We start from the raw sequence: 20,657 nt of genomic DNA on the forward strand, positions 1-20,657 counted from the left end.
CAGAAGAGTTGCTTTGACCAATCTTTGCCTTCTGTAATTCGTGAGCGACTGATGCAGTTCTTTCTCGGTTTCTCTGAAAGAAAGTTATAAGAGTGATCAGGGAGTGCTTCACACCTAGGTTAAATTCTGAATACTGAGTCTGAATTGTTCATTAATGGTACATAATTTTTGGGTCTGACTGTGGCTGAGTTTGGTCTAGGTGTTAATACTAATCTGTGTATCTCACAATTCAGGTATTACATGGAATTATAGCATGGTTTGGGTTCATAAGGACCTTAAAGGCCATACTGTTCCAACTCCCCTGCCATGGGCAGGGACACCTTCCACTAGACCAGGTTGCTCAGAGCCCCATCCAGCCTGGCCCTGAACACTTCCAGGGATAGGGCATCAATAACTTCCTCGAGCAATCTAGAACAGGTTGCCTGGAAAAGTTTTGTTCCAAGAACAAAACTTGCCTTTGTTTTTACTTAGTTATGGGGATACTATACGTGTTGTACAATAATGGACTACTTTGGTATTAAGACTTGTAACATCATTATTTCATTTGAATGTCATATAAGGAAGATACATTGAATTAAATATTCTGGTTTGTGTTATCCTTTGGTCATCTCCTTTTTTACATTCTGATATGATGGGAGAGGATGATATTGTTTGTAGGAAAAAAATGTGTGGAAGAATTTGAGAAATGAGTTTTCCCATGTGAAAATACCCTATTCTGTGCAGAAAGTGTTGCATAACTTTATTTCCTTTCATTTCTTCTCACCCTGTCTAATCTTCCTCTGTTTCTCTTTCTTTATTTTATTGTTCTTTCCCTAAAATAAGAACAAAGATGACTTGTGAAGATTCTCAATAGTGGTTTGCTTCAGAATTATTTCTTAGCTGCCCTTGGTGCAGGATAATGAACTTTCAAGTATGACAAAACTTGCATGGTCTTGATTAAGTTGTTGTTTTTGTTTTTTGTTGTTTTGTTGTGGGTTTTTTTTCCCCAGATGTTTTATTTTAACCTATAGTCCTATTAACAGAGTCTAGATTTAGCTTCAGGTGAAAATATAAAGCTTTGAATCTTGTGAGAAAGATCTTATTATCTGGAATATTTGGACATTTTGGGTATAAGATTAAAGCTTGCGTAGTAGTTATGGTTAGATGTTCTGAAACTATTCTTTAGAGCCTTTAAGTATAAACATTTGTGCCCTTTATGCATTATTATTTTGGGGTTTTTGTGGTGCTTTAAACATTATAATTAGGCAATGAAAAGGTGAGCATTTGAATTCTGGCACAGCAGTATGAGCTCTGTACAAGTATAAAATTACAAGAGCTTCCTAAAGAAAAACTAGGTCTGCTTCTTGTTGTCTTGTGCAGTTGCAATGTTATTTTGTATCAATAAAACCATTGGAAAATTTAAATTTTTCTTCTGTATTTGTACAGCAGGTATACCTTTCATTTTATTTCATGAATACCTTTAAAAAGCAGGATCGTTATTCAAAATATGACTTGTCAGAGGAGTGAAACATAATTATCTCTGCTTGTCTTCCATCCTGTTTCTCTTCAGATTTTCTCCCTCTCTATTTAACTTTACACACAGCTCATGCAGCATGCTTGCTTAAATCACTGCTTAAGTGGTGGTGTGGGAGGAGGAGAGCCTTTCCTGGGCTGCTGGTTTTCCTGCAGAACCAGATGCTGTGGACACAGAAGCTTCATGCTCTGCCCTCCATGGGCCACTTGCTAAGGTGAACCAGTGAGAGAGCAAGGAATCTACTGCTGGACAAGGGCAGTAATCAGACATGAAGATACCTTTAGGAGCATTATCAGCCGAGGCTTTCAATTGTCATTGTTCTTTTGCAAAATTAATACTAGTATCAACCACCAGGTAGCACAGAAAAGAATCCCTTGAAGTAAAAAATTAAATCATACGACAGAATATTAATAGTGGAGAAAATGGGGAAAAGGGTGACCTCTCCCACAAAATAAGCTTTTAAGGTGAAGGAAATGTTTGAGTGTTTGCCCTAGCAGTTCCTTAAGGTGTTTGATTTAGCAACCACCTGGTATGGCTGCTTAAAACTAAACTCAGATACCAATGTCCTGTACTAGGAATGCCTTGCTTGTGTTTGCCTTAAGACTAAACTAAAATGGGAATTTGGCTGAAGTTTGATGAAACAAGAGAGAGGTGAGATCTCAGAACTAGGCCATACATCAGTTAACTGATTATAGTTTGTAAAAGGGCACTTGAAAGTCTATAGAATAGAGAACGTTATGATTGTGTTTCCTTAATTAATTCCAGGTCCTCAGAATGTAGAGGACAGTATAGAAGCCTTTGGGTGCCTCTTAATCTAATACTGAGTAGAAGTCATGAAAGAGTCGGTGCAGAGATTCTTGGGCACAAAGGGTAGGATTCGTTGAAGTGTTTGCCTTCACACTGCCTTCTTTTATGTTTTCATTTGCTGTTGCCTCTCTTCCTATTGTAGTTTTGTTTAGAGGAATTTTTTTTTAGATTATTTCTGCTTCCTTTCCCTTGAAATCACTAGGGAAAACAAAACCAGATTACAACATGACAGAAATTTGTCAGGCATTAAACACAAACCATGAGCAAATTATGCTTTTGAATGCTTTGGGAGATCTTTGAGAGGAAAGAATAAAACCACTGGGGCTTTTTCTCCAGTCTACAAATATCTATAGACAAATATATTTTCTCAGAGAAGATGGATTGTATTTGCAGTGTCAGTAAAATTAGCAAGGAAGTTTTCCTGCTGTCTCACTTTTCAGAAATGGTATATTCTGTCTAAAACCATACTGGAAGGAATCCAGGCAGTCTGTAAATTATTAAGAGATACCAAAATTGTATTGGCTGCATGTCTTCTATTGGACTTTCCTCAAAATCAGTGGTTGGAGACTGGCACTAAGTTCCTGGCATGAGTGTAGTGTGTTCCAAGTGATAACTTAAAATTATTTTAGTAAAGCTGCTTACATAGATTATTCCATATTCCCTATACATCTACTGAAGTCAAAAGTTCTTCCTGTTATTCTCAAATCATGGCAAGTTCTAGATTAATTAATATTCTTCAGATTCTTACCAAATTCAGCATTTTTCATGTGGAAGTGCTGTTAACATGGGCATGAGGGCACTTTGCATGTGAGAAGAGGCCAAGAGAGAGCTGAATTTATTCAGCCTTGACAGGTAGGATCCCTGCAGCTGTCTACAGCTACCTTGTATGCAGGTGTGGGGAAGGCTGAGCCAGTCAGCCCAGGATCAAATTCTTTGTTTTCCTTTGAGTCTGAGTAGCCATTTTCATTTGTGCAGTTTGGTCTGTGCGCTCTTTGTGTACATGTAAACATAGCACTGCATAGCTGAGGAGAGGGTTGTTTTGAAGGCCACTTTTTGTGTTGAAAATAGATTAAGGTAAGTTGCACAGCCTTCAGTTCATCAAATAAGTCCTCCAACCACATACTTGACTTTGAGAATTGGAAACAGCATTCATGTTTGAGACCACTGTTAAAAACTTTTACTGTCTTCAGTGTCTTTAAAAGTGAAGTAATGGCAAAATGTTCTTTTTCTCTGCAGTGTTTGCTCTCCCAGCCAAAGTTCTGGGCCCTTCAGACATCAGCCCTACTCATTCGGACCAAACTGGAGAAAGGAAGCACTCGCAGAATGGAACGGGCAATGAAGCAGACTCAGGTAAGACTTCTGAGCTGCCTTATTATTACATACATGTGTGTGTATATATAGATTTTTTTATATATACATATATATATATATATATATAAAATCAAATACAAACAGGCAGGAGTTAGGAGGTTCTGCAGTTCCTCCCTGCAAACTGTACAAGATAATTTTCTAATTATGTCTCTAAATTAGATGCATAAACCACAAATCCTTCTGTGTCTGCTAGTCCTGAGATAAGCTTATATGTACAAGTAATGAGTCATCACTTTCAAAAACATGACAAGTTTCAGAGGATTGAAATTAAAATCTATTTTTGTACCTGTGGTTTCTGACTTACGATCTGAGGAGTATACGTAGATGTTCCTGAATGTCAAGCTGCTACTGCTATCAAATTTTTCAATTTTTTTTTTTCTCAAGTAAATCATCTCTATAAAACACTGGAACTTGTAAACAGTCACTGTTATTCTGATAATAAGAAAACACATTAGTGAATAAGGCAGCAATTTCAATTTACCATTTTGATGTGATAGTTGGCTATTAGTATTTTTATTGCAAGTTTGAGGCAGTGATTATTTAAATAATCTCAGTCCAAACAAAGAGAAGATTGTTTTTTCAAATACAAAAAAGAATTGTTAAAATACTGAAATGTTCATCTAGTAGGATTTCTTTTAAAAATAAATTTTGCAAAAGCAAGATCTATAGGCTGTATCAAGATTCTTTTAGATTCTTTTCTACCTTGATGTAACAGTTTCATTAGCCCTTTGCCATCTTGTTCAGCTAAGTCTTGTTGTCACACATGAACCACAGTCATTAGTGTATGTCCATCAGGCAACACTCCTGCTGGCTAAAACAGCCAGGAATGTAAAAAAATTATCATTATGGTGCTATGTATTTAAATCCTAAAAAGCTGATGTTTCATTTAAAATCATTCTGATGCATGAGTCTTTGAAGGAGGGCATTTTAGATGTGCTGCTGCGTTTTTCTTTTACTGATGAAGACATGGAGTTGCTCTAGTGGAATTTCCTGTGGTCATTAAGAGACTGTCAGGGAAGCCAGGATTCCAAATCTGGGAGATGTAGAGTCTGACAGCACTTGGGAAGTGATCTCAGAATCCTTGATGCCCTAAGCCATAAAACAGTTGGAGTGCCTCCAACATTTTTTGTCTAGCTCGATTAAACCTGAGTACTGGAAATTGTTATATTAGACAGTTTGACAGTCTCATGACAGAAGTCTTTATGAAGGGGCTCTCTTAGCAAATCCATTTATCTGACTTCTTGTGCTGCAACTGCAGTAATGCAAAGCATTTGATTAGCATGTGCTGTGACATTTTGGGAGATGACCCCACAGTAGACACAGTATCTGTGGTTTTAAATATTCCCTTTAATCTTAGTGTGTTTATGTTTTCTTTCATTAAGCTTTCTAGTCATTTGGATGTAATTGCGTATTTGTGTTGATCTGATGGTAACAAGCTCAGTTTCCAAAAATAGTTAAAAGTTGTTTAATGATTTATACGTGCTAAATTAATCAAATAGCTTGAATAACTTTCCATTTAAGGCTTTCATTCCTGAGTTCCATCAGATCAGAATTTTTTTAATATCAGTGTTTCTAACAATGCTAAGGAATCTGAAAAGATACCATGAACGATGTTATTTTCATACATAGCAGAAGTAATGTTTGCTGTATCATCTTCATGAAGATGCTGATGTATAATTTTCTTTAAGATGCCAAAGAATGAGTGAATTCTGCAGCTATTTATCAGTAGAAAATGGATCTCAAAACCACAGAATTTTCATACAAATGGATTTAATGTGTTCTTGTTTTACAATTTCATTTTTTACTAGTCCAGAGTGCTGTAGAAAGATTAGTTATGGTAGATTAAGGGAGGAGGTGTAAATGTGATTGTTTGCAATATCAATCTTTTAAAGGAATTACAAAAATTCTCGTGAAACAGCTTGAATAAGACATGGTAAACTAAATCTCCATTCCTTTAGGGTTGCCTGAAAAGTGCATGAGCCATTATAGGCTCTAGCCTAGGGATGCTGGGACTCTCCTGTCTTATTCTACTCTAATTTTTCTTCCTTTCCCCATTTCTGCCCTCACCTGTTCCTGTGCTGGGTCTGCAGCTGATAAACATCTTTTTAAGTGAATATTGCTGAGTAGGCATATGCTGCTTTTCAGCACTGAAGCCAACCTGGTTACGTTGCTGGTTTGTCAAAGAAAGCGTTTTTCAACTACCATTTTTTGTAGGACTGGCTATGTCTGATTACATTATTTTAATTACTTGAAAATATTTGCAGCTCTTTTTACAATGAAGGTGTGCGTATTGGTTAAAATTTACTGCCAGACTCCAAATATTAAATATATCCCTACTTTGTGCCAAACAGTTTTCATAAATTTTTTAAAGTAATTTTTTTTTTCTAATTGGAAAACTTCGAGAGGAATTGGAATGATCATTTTCAAAACCTTTTTCTGATTATTTTTAAAATCTGAACTGCAGATAATGCAGTCTTTGGAGTGATTTTTAAAATTATCATTCTGGGTACTCTGAAGTGTACTTTAGCTAGTAGCTAACTGCAAGTGGGCAGGTGATACTTCTTTCCTTAACTTTTTCTGGATGCAGTGTGTTGTTTCGGTCCAGTTTTTGCTTAAATGGGGTTTGGATCTGCAAAACTAAGGTTAAAGATTTCTAAAGCCAGTATTTTTTTCAACCATTTTTCTAAGAAAAGGAAACAACGCTTATAAGCTAAACCAGTTATTTTACATTCCACTAGAATATTTAGTCATGACCAGTGTAACATACAGAGAAATGTGGATCGAGGTACTGCCAGCTAAAATGTCTCTCTGGATGCGGTATGATTTTTTTCGGGTTGTGTGATAGGTTTTCCTCCATTTGGGTGAAGGTCCAGTGGATGAGAAGTACTAAGGTGAAAGAAAAGTGGGAGGGAGAAAACAGGAACAAATGGGGGTAGGTTTTTGATAAAACCAGAAACCTGCTATTGCTGTATCAGTTTGGCAATCTTCACCTACCTTTTATTGCAAGAAAGTAATTCAGAAACTATTAATAGTGGAATATGGGTTGGACTTAGTTGTTAAGCCACAGATTACTACTGAAAGTGCAGTCAGAGCTCAAGTAACAGGATGGGAGAGAGAAAAAAAGGAATTTTGAGTGGTCTAGGAGCTATGAAAAAATGAGAAAAGTGAGGGATGACCTGAAACAGAAACCACCCACAACCAAACCAGTTCAAAACACATAGAGTATCATCCTACTGTAGTTTCTTGATACATTAAATAAGTTTACTGTTCCATTTCAGTGGATTTGAAAGTATTTTTAAGAATGAAGCAAAATGAATTCAAATGCCATCCCGTGCACAAAGGATGGTGGGGTAGAAACAGGACCATCGTTTACTGCTCTTTTATGCCAGCAGTGAAAGTGGTGAAGCTGCTACTCCAGCAGCCTGCTCAGCTTTATCCTACCTGGGGTATCCCGGGTGTAACCTATCCAAACCTGGGTGGCTGCACTGGCCAGCTCTCCATTTGCAGCTTTTAGCAGCTTGTTATGGGCCCCTTTTCAGACTGTGTTTTCTGCTGCTCATTACACCTGGTGACAGCATGCCTGCAAGCTGATGGCTTGGCTTTCCTAGCACGTCATACAACATACGCAGTATTTCATACGGTTCCCTCCTGCTTGCTTTTCTTGGCAGTAAAGGAATTTGCCTGTGGGGGCAGAGAAATGTGTCTTGAAAAGGGTGTTTTAATAGGACTTCAGGAGAGCTGGGAGCAGACTAGCAATATTATAGGCTAATCATTATGCCTAAGATTGAAAGGTCACATGAGATCTTGTTTTATTTCCTTAGTCATACACAGATGTATGTGGTTGGGAATTCTGTCAACTGCCCTTTAATTTGCACTTAAATAATACTTCAGAGTGTCATTTTCTCCAGCCACTAATGTTTTTCTGTGTATATAAAAGAGGGATTTTTTTTTGTTTAAATTGTTCTTACTCAGGAAACATGCTAGTTAGTGTTCAGTTCTTTCAAATCTGAAAAAAAAATTATGTGCATCTGTAAAAAGGAAAGGCTGATAGAGGTCTAACAGAACTGGTGTCTTGAGCTTTATGAGCTTGATCACAGCTTTGCTGATTTTGTTAATTTCACATTGATGGGCTTTAAATGGTTATGCAAGAAAGTTATGTCATTTATTGTAGGAATATACCCTTTTTATTATCAAATGAAATGGTCACTTCCTTGCCAAATTGCTTGCTCTGCTTTTCTTTATTTGGTGGTTGTTCTACATTGGACAAATTCAACATTTAAGGGAAGAGTTCAAAAAGGAGAAGAGACCAGTATTCCTCCCAAAAGGCTCATCTAGAGAGGTTTGAAGCAAACAGATTTTTCCCTGTTCTTTTGCTTCTCAAGTCATATATATCTTTCTGATCAGGCCTCTCAAACCTCAGTTAGAGTAATAGAAAGAGACATGTAGCATAACCAAGGGAATGACAGCACCTGTCTGTTCAACAAAACTATTAGATCCCTGTACTAGGAGTTCCCGTTTCTGTTGTTTAACCTCCTGTTGAACTCTGGGGCTACATTAAATAAGATTTTAGTATTTGCTTTTAGTTGTGGGTGGAATGGGGGAAGGGAGGAGAGTGGAGAAAAATTAATTTGAATAGATTTGTTTCACATGAAGTTGAAAATTGTAGTGGAAAGTTACTGGGATCTGAGACGTACTGGAAAACTGTGGGAGAAATGAATCACTTCCTTCAGGGGGGTAATAAGTGGATGACAGCCCTCTTCTATCTTGTGGGGATCCTGCAGTGATATCCCAGTAGTTCTTGACCATTATGAATTGTATTTATTATTAGAACACATGTTCCAAAAAGTATTTAAAAAGATGAGAAAAGCCAGGTGTCTTATAAAACCATTCCTTACTGAATTCTATACAAGATCACAAGGTCTCCAGAACACTAGAAATAAACCTTACTACCTCAGAAAGCAATCTCAAAAGAGAGTGACCTCTTGGTGATAGTTATGATTTCAGTCTCAAGGCACACATTTCCAGAACGTATTTCATTTTGCTTAAACAGATGACATATTTGACAGAAGATGTTACATGACACAACAGAGTCTGGGGATACACCAAACTCATTAGAACAATGCAAAATAATTAATGTGGTGGTGCCTGACTCCTTCTGTTTTTCTTCTACTATGTAATTATGGAAGGGACAGGGAGGAGGGGGAATCAGAGATCCATTCTGCCAAGAGTTATTCAGGAATAACTGAAGAGGTTTTGTATCACTAGCAAAAAAAGAGAATATTGAGTAGTTTAATTTTCCAGGTTATGTTTTCTGCCTAGAAGTTTTCTACTGCACTCTTGGTTTTGCCACTTTGGATCAGTGCTATTCGCTGGTATGGGGGAAAGAATGCAACCTTTCTTTCTGCGCAAAAGTTTCTTAATATTTTCTCAACTATTCTTGGCAATTACGTTCAACACCTGAGCTGTTCCACTTCCAGCATCAATGCACTTTCTAAATGACGCCAAAAATACGAAGCCTCCATTTTTTTTCAAATGTTTTCTGTTGAGCCATGGTTCTGAAGACATTTCTCGCTTCAGACTCTCCTCACTCAGTGTTGTGACATTTTGAAAGGTGGTGATAGGAGAATCCTTAAGCCATATTGAGCAGTAATGCTACGCTTCTTTTATAGATGAAGTGATGACAGGAAGTTGCAAAGAAAAATACAAGTAATAGGACACAACATTCTCATCATTCTGCCTCAGCTTTGCTCTGGAAGGCATAAACATTAAAAGCTCCACTTCAACAAACTAAACAATTAAAACAATTAGTTCCACAGACCAGATGGCGTGGGGGGGACACTATTCCCGTCTATTGCTAAATTGAATAGATGAAGGCATACAGCTGTTGCTAAATTTGAGTAGATGAATCTTTGAAGTTTTATGTCGTAAGTATCATTACAGATCTGGAGATAGGTATCTCAAGGTGAACTAACAAATCCTGTTTTGAAATAGCCCTGTGCTGGTAGACAGTCACACTGTCCAGCACATATGCCAGGTACTACTAACCAGACTCTGCCTTATTTCAAGGCAGTTGTCTGCTTCCCCTATATTGTAATTCAACTTGAATTTGACGGTGATAGTTGTTCTTTTCTTTCTCCATTCTTGTCCTTACTTTCCCCTTCAGTGGAAAACAGAAAGCAGAGCTTATGCAAGAGGTCTTTGGTTCTATTTTTCAGCATTGACTGCTGTTGTGTCCTCCCTCAGATCAAACTGATTTGGGAACTCTAAAAGCAGTGTAACCACAACAGCTTGGAACTTACCACGGGCATACTATTCTGAATCATATGCAATTCCTCTGTGGGTTTTGCACCCTGTGCAAAGTGTTTCATACCTGCTGTTCACCGGTGGCCGCACAAAAAGTGGTCTGGTTTTAAATCCACCCTTCATCAAGTAAACTTGTAAATCTAGCTTCTTCTACTGACTTCAGAGGAAATTCTGCTTACATCTTTTGATGAGTCATAAAAGTAACATAGCTGACAGGCGGAACAGCTTTTTCCTTGGAAACAAAAACATTCAAGAAGGTACACTTGCTTGATAAAGATAATGCAATAACTATAAAATTATATTTCATTTAGAGTATAATATGTAAAAAATAAATGTAAATGGCATAAAGAAGATAAAATACACCCAGTCTATTCCTGAAGATTTTGTGCTGGAGGTGGAGGCTTAAGTCATTAACAGATTTTAACATTGAAACCCATTTCCAGGCATCGGCACTCAGTAACTTTGGGTTCAATATTTGTCCAGAAATAACAGTAAGCTCATCATTTTTAAAGTCAGTTATGCTGCTGTGCTGTTGGAGACCTCGTGTTTTGCCACGCTTCCTTAGGTGGTAGTATTTGACTACAGCAAAACATTTCAAAGGGCAGTTGCATCAGGATGCTCTAAATTGCCTGGTACGCTGCTTGGCTCTGTGTGTGAAACAAAAAGGAAATCTTACGTCAGATGGTCATAAATCCAGTTATCTTCTACCTGTGACCTTGGCCTCTTTTGTGCTAAATTTGATATAAAATGCTTTGTATTTCATTTGGGATTGTTCGACTCATTTCCTCTTATGTGCTTTTCTTCCCCACCCACTGCAAGAGCCCTATTATAAAGAAATTGAAGCTTTTTTTAGTAAAATGACTGTGAACAACCAAAGTGAATATTGTTTCTTAGTTGGCTAGTATTGTTTTCAAAGTGAACTGCACATTGGCAGGACCTGATATGATGAACCAAAACATGCACATTAATAATCTGCTATATGACTCGCTTTAGAAAAAATACCAATATGCACAGTTCCAGCATGCTAATCAACTCCTGCCCTAGCATACTTCCTTTAAACTATCAACATCATCTTGCATCTTAGAAGTTCACCTTGAGTTAGGCAAACACTAAGTACTATTGGTCGTCCAGTGCCTGAAGTTGTCCTGTGTAGATGCTTTACTAATTTTTGTCCTTCTCTCTTTCCCGCCATTAAAGTGATTGTATGTATAGGTGAAATGGGTACATTATGTCCAAGAGGTAGTCTCTTCCTTAATAATTTTTAAATTCAAAGTAATTGTGATATGAATAACTTCAGATGTTGGGATTGCTTAAACATGTAGGGGATACTTCAGGAACAAGCAGAAGTGAAGAATGAATTTGTTTGCCTGGAGACAAGGTAGTAATGGTTGGGAAAGAATGAATTACCAGAATATCATAAAGAAAAATGATTGGGAAATGTTGTATAGGCAGTAGCTTTCCAGTCTTCCACTATATAAAATAGAAAAATTTAACAGCTTTAACTCGTGTACCAAAGAATTAGACTGAAAAATCTCTTAGATATAAGGTCTACTAGAGATAGACATTTAAACAAGTGTAATTTTTCTGAATGCTCACTTTTGGAAAGATTAGCAAGAAGTGATAAACGATTTTTTTTCTTACAGACTAAGACATGTAGAATACTTGTTTAAAATAGGTAATTTAAAATGTTGAATGCTTAAAAATGTTAGTATCTTTATACATTCAATATCTCTATTGATGATACAGGCACTACCTGTAGAGCAACAAAGTTTAAAGTCCAAATAATAACATGGTTACAACTAGGGTAAGAAACACTGATCTTTCAATTAATGTTTATATATTTCATTACTAAATGTTTTAAATTACACTTATAATTAGTAATCTCAACAAATATACCAGCAGGGCATGTTTTGATGCTGTGGTTAAAGGGCTGTAGTATGTATGATCTGGTAAAAATCACTAACAAAGTATCTGGAATTGAGATTGTGTTGAAAGGGCAAACCAGCCTTCAGGAGCTACCAGGCAGGAGCAAAGGTGTGTTTTCTTTCATAGCTTAAGACCTTATTTATTCAGAATTGAGAAACTCCTTGGGAGCTGATAGGACAAAGAGGCATAGTTTTTGTGTTTGCCCTATGAAATTAGGACTAAAACCCTAATATATATTAATATTAATGTGTAATCAGAACCTGTGTATTTCTAAGATATCTGTAAGAAAAGAGAAAACTGTAAATGCAAAACTCATTTTGATAGTTGTCTTTTTGTAATAAGGCCTGTAATTTTGTTTAATTTGGATCATAATGTACATTTGCTTTATTTGCTAATCACACTTCCATCTAAAAAAGTCTTAAAATAGGGGCAAGTTAACTTCTTAATTTAGGACATGAGAAATTAAATATAAATTTAATTTTATAGAAAACAAACAGGAATTCTGTGCTAAAGATAGGGTTCTCTTAAATATGTTTACATTGAATCCTTCTGGATTAATATATATATATATATATATATATATATATATATATATATAAATAAAGCTATGTATCATTGAAGGACAGTCTGATTCTCATTGCTGATGAAAATGCATCTTTTAAAGGAAAAGAAGATGCAAATTAAAAAAAAACCAAACCAACAAAACCCAGTTAAATGAAACAAACAAAACCCCAGCAAAATTATTTGCTGACTAAAATAGTATTGAAGTTTATTAATTCAAAATGCATACATTTGTAATAGTTCTCTCTGGCTGAGTCATTCTTCAACTTCATTGACACAAATCTGTATGATTGTTTTGTTTGATTAGGGTAGTAGTCATTGAAAAGATGGAAGCTATTGCATCAAATGGCTTTTTAAAACCAAATTAAGATAGAGTGAATTTCGCATTCTTTTCAGTTTTTGATAATTTTCCAAAACAACAAAAATATATGCAGCGAAGGTATAAAATGCCCTTATTATGATAGTTTTGCAGTTACAATTCAGTAATGGTAATCAGCTTATTACAGGGAAGAAGTTAAATCGGTTCAATAAATAAAAGCAGTTCTCTTTGTCCTCTCTGTTTTCTCTGCGGAATCTTGCCGTGCAAAGCCTTCCAAATGCATGAGTTTGTCAATACAATGCAAAGGCACTAAGTGCATTGGTTATTACAGTTCCAGGAGTTCCAGGACCATGGTGAACTGTACTGAAAAACAGAATGAATCCAGTCTTTAATTCAGAGTCATGCATGTAGTAGATAGTGCCTTCTTCCGTACTGAAATGAAATGAAGATGTACAAAAACAATTGCTGGGAAATAACACAATAACAGTGAGACAAATGTTATTGATAGAATTGATTGTGTTTGTGTGTTTTTTAATATTTTGAAAGTGATCCAGCATTGTTCTGAAAAATTCTTTCATTAGAAGGTATTTTAGTACTGCTTTACCCATTGCAGGAAATGAGACTGAAGACTGCTTTTAGTTTTAAAAGTACCAAAAGTGAATGAGTATGGAAATACTGGTTCTCTAATATTTGCAGAAGTTGGAATAGGTAATAAATCAAAGCCAACTTAGTAAGTCCCAATAACTACTGGTTCTTGGTCTTGCCCATATATATTCATTTGGTAAAGAAAGACTGAATGGTCTGTCAGTAGGGCTCTTCTTTTCTCCTGATACAAAAAAAATATTTTACTTCCTCAGGTCAGCATACAAGCTGTGATTTTAAGGGAAGCCAATGCATTTATTGCCAAAGGAGATTTTCAGTGGGAAATCTGATAAAAAGCTGAAAAGAATTATTCTCAGGTGTTTAGGAGCAAGAAAGTGTTTGTAGAGCCAAATAGGTGTAGAGTTTCAGCACAGTACATTGGAAATATTTTACTTTTGCTATGCAGGTCAACACCAAGGATAATCAAGAAGAATTCTTTGGAAAATTTGTTTCTTGTACACTGTTAAGAGTAAGATTCAGCAGATCAGTTTTCTTCAGCAAAAGCTTGAAGTATAAGCTGTAGAGATTTGTAATCTTTGACCTAGAGAATATGAATTCACAGAAAGTGGGATGAAGGGATTTGTAAAAAAGGCCATTAAACTGGTGACAAATCCCTGTGAGGTAAGTACAGAAATAGGGATGGAAAATAATGCTTGAGGAAAAAATAAAATAGAAAAGAATGGACTATTGTTTAGTTAACAAGGGGAAATGTTATTTCTCTGGTTTTAGATTAAATGATTGTACCATTTACAAAAATAAGAACTAATTTTATGTGAAATAAAAATGTCGGTGCATTTAAATTAGTTTGTAACTGTGATGAAGTACTGAAGAGTGAGCACTGCTTTCTCTGAGAGATGTTTCTATTGAAAGAAATTCCATCATGCCGAGGGCTTCACTTTCCAGTAGGTTACAAGGAGGGTTGGGTTGTTAAAAACCCTGATTTTAATATGGTGACTGTTGTGGTTTCTAAGTGGTTGGAGATAGAAAATTTGGAGAATGTAGTGTGTAAGGAATCAATTGATTCAAAACCATTATACTGGAGAAAAACTTTGCAATAGTGTGTGCTAGATGTGGCTTCTAACCAGAGAACTAATTTTGATGGCCTTATTTATCTCATTTAGTTCCTCATACAGTTTTAGTTATGAATTGAAGAATATATTTTGAAGAATTATATTGTGAACTTTCCAAACTGATTTAAGGACCACTGATTCACATAATCACTGGGACTGGTGTGTGGTGAGTTTTATAATCACAAAATCACGGAACAGGCTGAGTTGGAAGGGACCCACAAGGATCATCAAGTCCCGCTCCTGGCCCTGCACAGCAGCATCCCCAAGAGTTACACCATGTGCCTGAGAGCATTGTCCAAATGCTTCTTGAACTCCGCCAGGCTTGGTGCTGAGACCACTACTCTCGGGGGGCCCAGTCTGGTATCCAGTCTCCCTCTGAGTATGATATGATAATGATTCTTTTCAATATTTCCATTTACTTTTGCAGTTACCCAGTTTTTTCACAGTATTGCTTTCTGACTGAATATTGTAAATGATAGCACTGTGATTTTGTGATAAGACTTAGGCATTTTGACAAATGTGGAGGTGTTTTTGTAAGCAATATGACCTTCCATGCCAGGACTAGATTTTTAAATGGCATAAATATTATTGTTTGTAGATGTTATGCACATTGCCGTGCTATACCTGCCCATTTTTCCAGATACAGATCTGTGAAAACATTAAAGTTGCCTAGAAATAGAAACATGTAGTAAATGACTCTACCACAGAACACTTCTGCTTTCTTTCTGTTTTCCCCTGTGTGAAATGCGTGCAAACTGAGGTCATTAATAATGTTTCAGGTTCAGATACTTACAAGGTCAAAAATGCCAAATTGTAGTGCAATCTTTTAACTATTCCAGGAGCTCCCAAGCTCCACCTTGCCCTTTTCTCTGGTCTGAAGTATACCTTCTTCCCTGTGGCTCTCCATTAAGGGTGCAGGCTGAGGGTTGAATGAATGGCCAGAAGCCCAGCAGGCTCCTGGGCTCATGTTCTTTTCTCGCCTGGAAAAAAATGATAGCAGGAAGTAGGTGATGGCAGCTGCTGGTGGAAGAGTTAATTTATCCATCAGTACTCTCCTTCTGGCTCAGGTTAGAGTATCTCAAGTAAAACAGGGTTAGCTGAAAGCAAAGTGTATCTGTTCTTTTGGCAGCAGCATGCTACCCCTTCCTGCAGATCTGCAAGAAAATTGCCTCCACTGCAAGAATTGTACCATTAGAACTTGCAGCTGATGGTCCTCATTAAGCAATTGAAGACTGTTAAGAGTAAATGATGTACATGTTATCCTGGCTGTCCCTTTGGTTCTATAGACCATGTTTTTGTTGGGCAAGGTTTTTAATATGGGAAGTCCGGTTGTTCTTCTGTGAAGTAACAGAAGATTCTTTGTTGTCTTGTCTCTGTCCATCAACCAGTTTGGTGTGTCTGACCAGCACAGACCATAAAACTTTGTCCAGTTGACTGAAAATTTTTCATTTGGTCTGTTTTTTTTGATTGGTTGTATGCCAAATGGGCTATATAGTTGTGGAAAAAACCTGTGTTTTTGTGGGTTCCTCCTTCTTTAATAAAGAACTGAGTCTTCAGGGGAGCTCGATACACTTCTGTTTGAATATGTCATGCAGCCAGGCATGGAACATTTAATGCATTTAGAGTGTTTTCATTTTCGCTAGAAATTGAACTGATTTCAAACCAGTTGTTACTGAAGATGTTTATTTTTCCTCTTTGGTGAATAGATCAATCACTAACAGCGAATGATAGGGGGTTTGTTTGTTTTTCCCTCATGTATAGAGAGCTTTCCAGGAACATGTGAGGAACTAGATTGGATGTCTTTCAAGAAAATATATATATTGAAAACAGATTTCTTTACATGTGACTGCTTTCTTTTGGGATAGCTAAAGTTTAAACGTTTTGCCCGTGTGTCATATTTCTAATGTACTTACCATCATTCACTGTATGGTTGCTGGGTCAGGCTCAGCTACTGGAAGAATGTTTATTTCCTGCCAAGTAATTTTTCAACAGAAACTACTGGGTATCAGTCAAGGTTTCATTGTATAGGGCAGCTATTCTTACAAAAAACTTCTTTCTTTTCTTTTTCCCTTGTCAGAAGGGGAAACAGTGGGTGTCCCAAGATGTTCTCTGAGCCATTTTGGCTGGATTCAGGACAAAAGAGACTTGTCTGTCTTTTCCCTTTATACTCCTGTCCTGTTCACCAAATAAGTGAAGAAGTTCTTGAAGTTTTCAAATGAGTGAATATAGTTGAAAAACAGATAACAGCAAAAGAGTGCTTTGTGAGTGAAGAAAACCCATGATAAATTCACTGTTTCTAGTACTGGAAAAAGAGCTTCTGCCAATTAAAACAGCAGAATTTCTGTGATTCCATCTTGTGGGTATCTAGATAAGACTAGACATGATTTTCTTTCCTTTTTCCAGGTATCTTAGTAGCATGAAAGAATTACACTTGGTGCGACTGCGCCAAATGCAAACGTGCTTGCACCAAAACAGTTACATGAATATTCGGCATTTTGTTTTGTGCTGTGTTTTTTTTCTTTGATATTTCTGTTTGCGTAACAGAATACCATCCAGTCTCTGCCCTAGGTAGGAAGCTGTAAATGTTTGCAAGCTTGCAATTAGTGACAAGGTCTTAAGAACTTTTTCTCTGAAATCTTTTTTATTTAAAGTATTTGTTGTTTCAAGTGACCATCTAATTCCCAAGTTCTATATTTTTTGCCATATATAAATGTTTATTTTGAATATTTATTTGTAGTATGCTTACTTATGCTTTATTTTAAAGCTTGAGTGAGGCTTTTTTTTTCTGCTATTTACAGAAATTTTTTTTTAATTGCTTGTGTGTATATACATTATTGCACTATTTACTATCAGCAAAATGCAAATATCTGCTATATGGTAGGTAAACTCAAGACTACCAGCAATAGAAAAAGTACGGGATATCTCTGATAGATTATTCTTTGTGAGCAGAGTGTTCCAGTTGGAATACAGGATACATCAAATGGGTCATAGTTGTGAAAGTTTATGACTATACCCAAACTAACAATTATATACTGCATAGAAAAATTACTAAATCAAAGGGTTTAACTTGACTATCCCCTTCCTTTCTTATCTTTCCTGAGGAAGAACTGCATCTCTCAAAGATTATATCTGTTATTTATTACAAAACACAAGTGTTTGATGTAACTTACTCTCTATAACAATTTATTGTAACGCCTGATGGAGCTGGGGAGGAAAGATTGCACCAAAACAGAGGTTTCTGGTGCAAGAACAGTCAGATCTTTATTAAAGGCTACAAGCAAGTTCCTCCTTTGCTGCAAAGTTGACACAACCTTTGTTTAAAAAAAAAATATTTGCTTATGCTTTTAAATGGAATAACAACTTTAATGGACTTAAACTTTCCAAACTTGTTAGGAAATTCTCTAGTTGTAATCTGTCTTGGAGAGAATACTACATTATTCTCAGATTCAAGTCAAGTGCTGACAGTGAAATCAGCCCTGTGTGAGATGCTAGAGAGAAAGCTGTCCTGGAAAAACCTCTACTAGCAATCCTCTCAGCCTAGAAACTTTAAGCTTTTAGGTATTTGGTGGGGAATGGTTGATGCCAAGGAGTTTCTTTAGCTGTTTAGTGGGAAGAAGGAAAAAGGAGATATCAGAGGAGAATCCCTGTTCCTTATGCATACTCAGTACTATTGGTACTTAGGGCCTTGAGAGCTGGAGCATCTTAACTGAAGTATCCATCAAAATCAGCTACTAGAACATTGCTGTGGGGTGGATAGTGCTGAATCCAGTACCAGAAGACCTCCTGTTTTTACAGATCAGAGAGATTTCTCCATTGAGTCTATGGTGGGAGGGAAAAATAAGCAAAGTATTAGTTGGGATTAGTCTGCTGTTTAAAAAGGGATTACTCTAATTTGAGAGAATATGCATAGAAAATTTTTGTTTTCATTTTAGTTAAAGGAAATCAGCCTTTTTCCTTCTGTGTGTAAAGCTGCTAAAAACTGGGACCATTTTCCTTTTGGGGACCCAGCAATAACCTGGATCAGTGAACATTGTGTTTTCTGTAAGTACTACATACTCTCAAGAAGTTTATACCAAAGCATTGAGCAAAGTCAGTAAAACACTGCTTTCAATGCAAACAGATTTCAAAACTCGCATCCTCAAGTCTTCTACTTGAATGTTTTTGTTACTTTTGTTTCAAGTTGCATTACCTTGTTAGTAGTTTATGTCTGTGAAGCATCCTGTAATCTTTGCAGTTTCTGTGTTCCAGACACCTTGTAGCCTTTCATTTGCAATACAAAATAGGAAGTCAGTGCTATACAACATGGTAAAGTTAGTTTTCATGAATTTTAAACCAGTTCGTTCCTAGGGACTGGTGTGATACACAGTCCTCTAGTAGGTTTAAGTAAACATACCAATTGGGATCAATCCTAAGAAGGAACAATTTGACTGGAAAAATGACTGGAGAGGGTGAATTTGCCAAATGAGCAAAACCACAAGCCTTCAAGGCTACAAGATTTTAATAAAACTAAGACTTGTATTTTAATGAGGTGTAAAAAAGAGGCAATATTTTTGTGATTTTAGGCATTTAACTTCTGCAGAGTTCTCACAGAACATTTTTATCTCTTGAGAATTTGAATAATGTAAAATCTCCAGTAAGTAGTGGTCTTCAGCTTGGCATCTTTGCAGGGTGTAAGAAATGGTCTGTTTAAGCTTCCACGAATTACAAACTACAATTTATAATAGTGATCACTGTAATAAATTTACCTTGAGTATTTAATGTCATAATTCCACTTTGAAAACTAGATAAATGAGTAGGAGGTTTCTTCTTGATGTTGAAATGCATCCTTGCATAATGATTTTTGCTGAGTGTTTTGATGTCTTAGTTCTTGACTATTAAGAGATTGTTTCATTGTTTAACAGAAATACCTAATCCGTAAGCTTTTAAAAGGATACCTCATTATTTCCTTTGAATCGTTTTAGTTTTCAGGCAATGAAGTTCTGTCTGAACTGTCTATATGCTGTTTTGAATAATGATTGAATGTAATATGAACCAATATGAACCAATGAACTGGTTTTGTATCTATTTTTCTAGTCATAAAATTGGCATTCAATAAAGTAATCACTCTTTCGTCATAATCTCTGTCGTGAAGTTTTGACTAGACCAGAAATTATTCTCTCCCATTAAGCAAAACTTCACTGCATTGTTATATGAAAGCTTTTAATAGTTTTATCATTTCTGGCATTGTTTCACTGGTAGGTTGGCTGTTGGATTTTAGAAGACTTCATATGTCTCAGTTTGTCCTGGTGGTCTTGGTAACAGGGGCTCTTGGGTTGACAAAGAGTGTTGAAATAAGTGTGTAGATAGAAATCTAAATATGGGGTTTAATGCTTTTTTAAAGCAAGGTTATCAAAGGTGTATAACTCAATATCCAATTACATATCCACAAGGTAGTAAATAGTTATTGTACGAGAAAAGCTTGGACTACCTAATACCTAATGCAGAGGAAAAAAATTTGAATTATTGTCCTTATTTAATTATCTGTTTGTCACCTGTTATCTAATATGTATACAGTTTCTGAATTATAGAGAGAGATATAGATGTTCTGATTATATATATGTTCTTCAGGGAGAATGGTGGTTTTGTTAGTAATTTTCTGTGTTTATTATTGTGTACACTATTGTGAAACAAGGCTGCCACAGTTACTGTTGCAAAACACTCCAAATTAACTTAGATTGTAGTTCTTTCTCCTGCAGCATTTTTCAGACTTTATTCTTAGAAAATGTAACTTGGGAGAAAATAACATGAAAAATAATAAAGCCAATTAATGTTTTGAAACATCAAGAATTTTGTAGGTTTTCTGTTAAACAAGTATCTTGATATCACTGCCTTCAAAAATAAATATTCTAAAGCATTTAGAATTAATTGTCTTTAATTTAGTCTTAAATTGTGTGAAAGTTTGAATTAATTTATCACAATCTCTGAAAGTTTTAGAAAAGTCTGTACCTATTACAGGGTCCACAAGAACTGAATGTTCCATAAGCTTAAAAAAAGTGCTCACCTTTTGTTTTATGAATACAGTAGAAGCTGTGAGATCAACTTCTGTGGCAGGAAATCAAAGGAGCTTTTTGATGATAAATTTTCCTATTCATTCATAATTTTTGAA

The 20,657-nt window shown here is 36.1% G+C and overlaps 1 protein-coding gene across 1 annotated transcript in view; it reads left to right on the forward strand.

Moving 5' to 3' along the window:
• The window catches only part of TTC27 (tetratricopeptide repeat domain 27), a 114,725-nt gene that overhangs the window by 56,160 nt on the left and 37,908 nt on the right, over positions 1-20,657 (forward strand). Inside the window, 1 exon segment of the mRNA XM_066178598.1 lies at positions 3,557-3,670. Within this exon segment, the coding sequence (XP_066034695.1) occupies positions 3,557-3,670 (114 nt within the window).

Source organism: Chamaea fasciata, unplaced genomic scaffold (assembly GCF_029207755.1).
Source record: "Chamaea fasciata isolate MVZ Bird 193981 ecotype frontalis unplaced genomic scaffold, bChaFas1.0.hap1 SCAF_3, whole genome shotgun sequence".
NCBI lineage: Eukaryota > Metazoa > Chordata > Aves > Passeriformes > Sylviidae > Chamaea > Chamaea fasciata.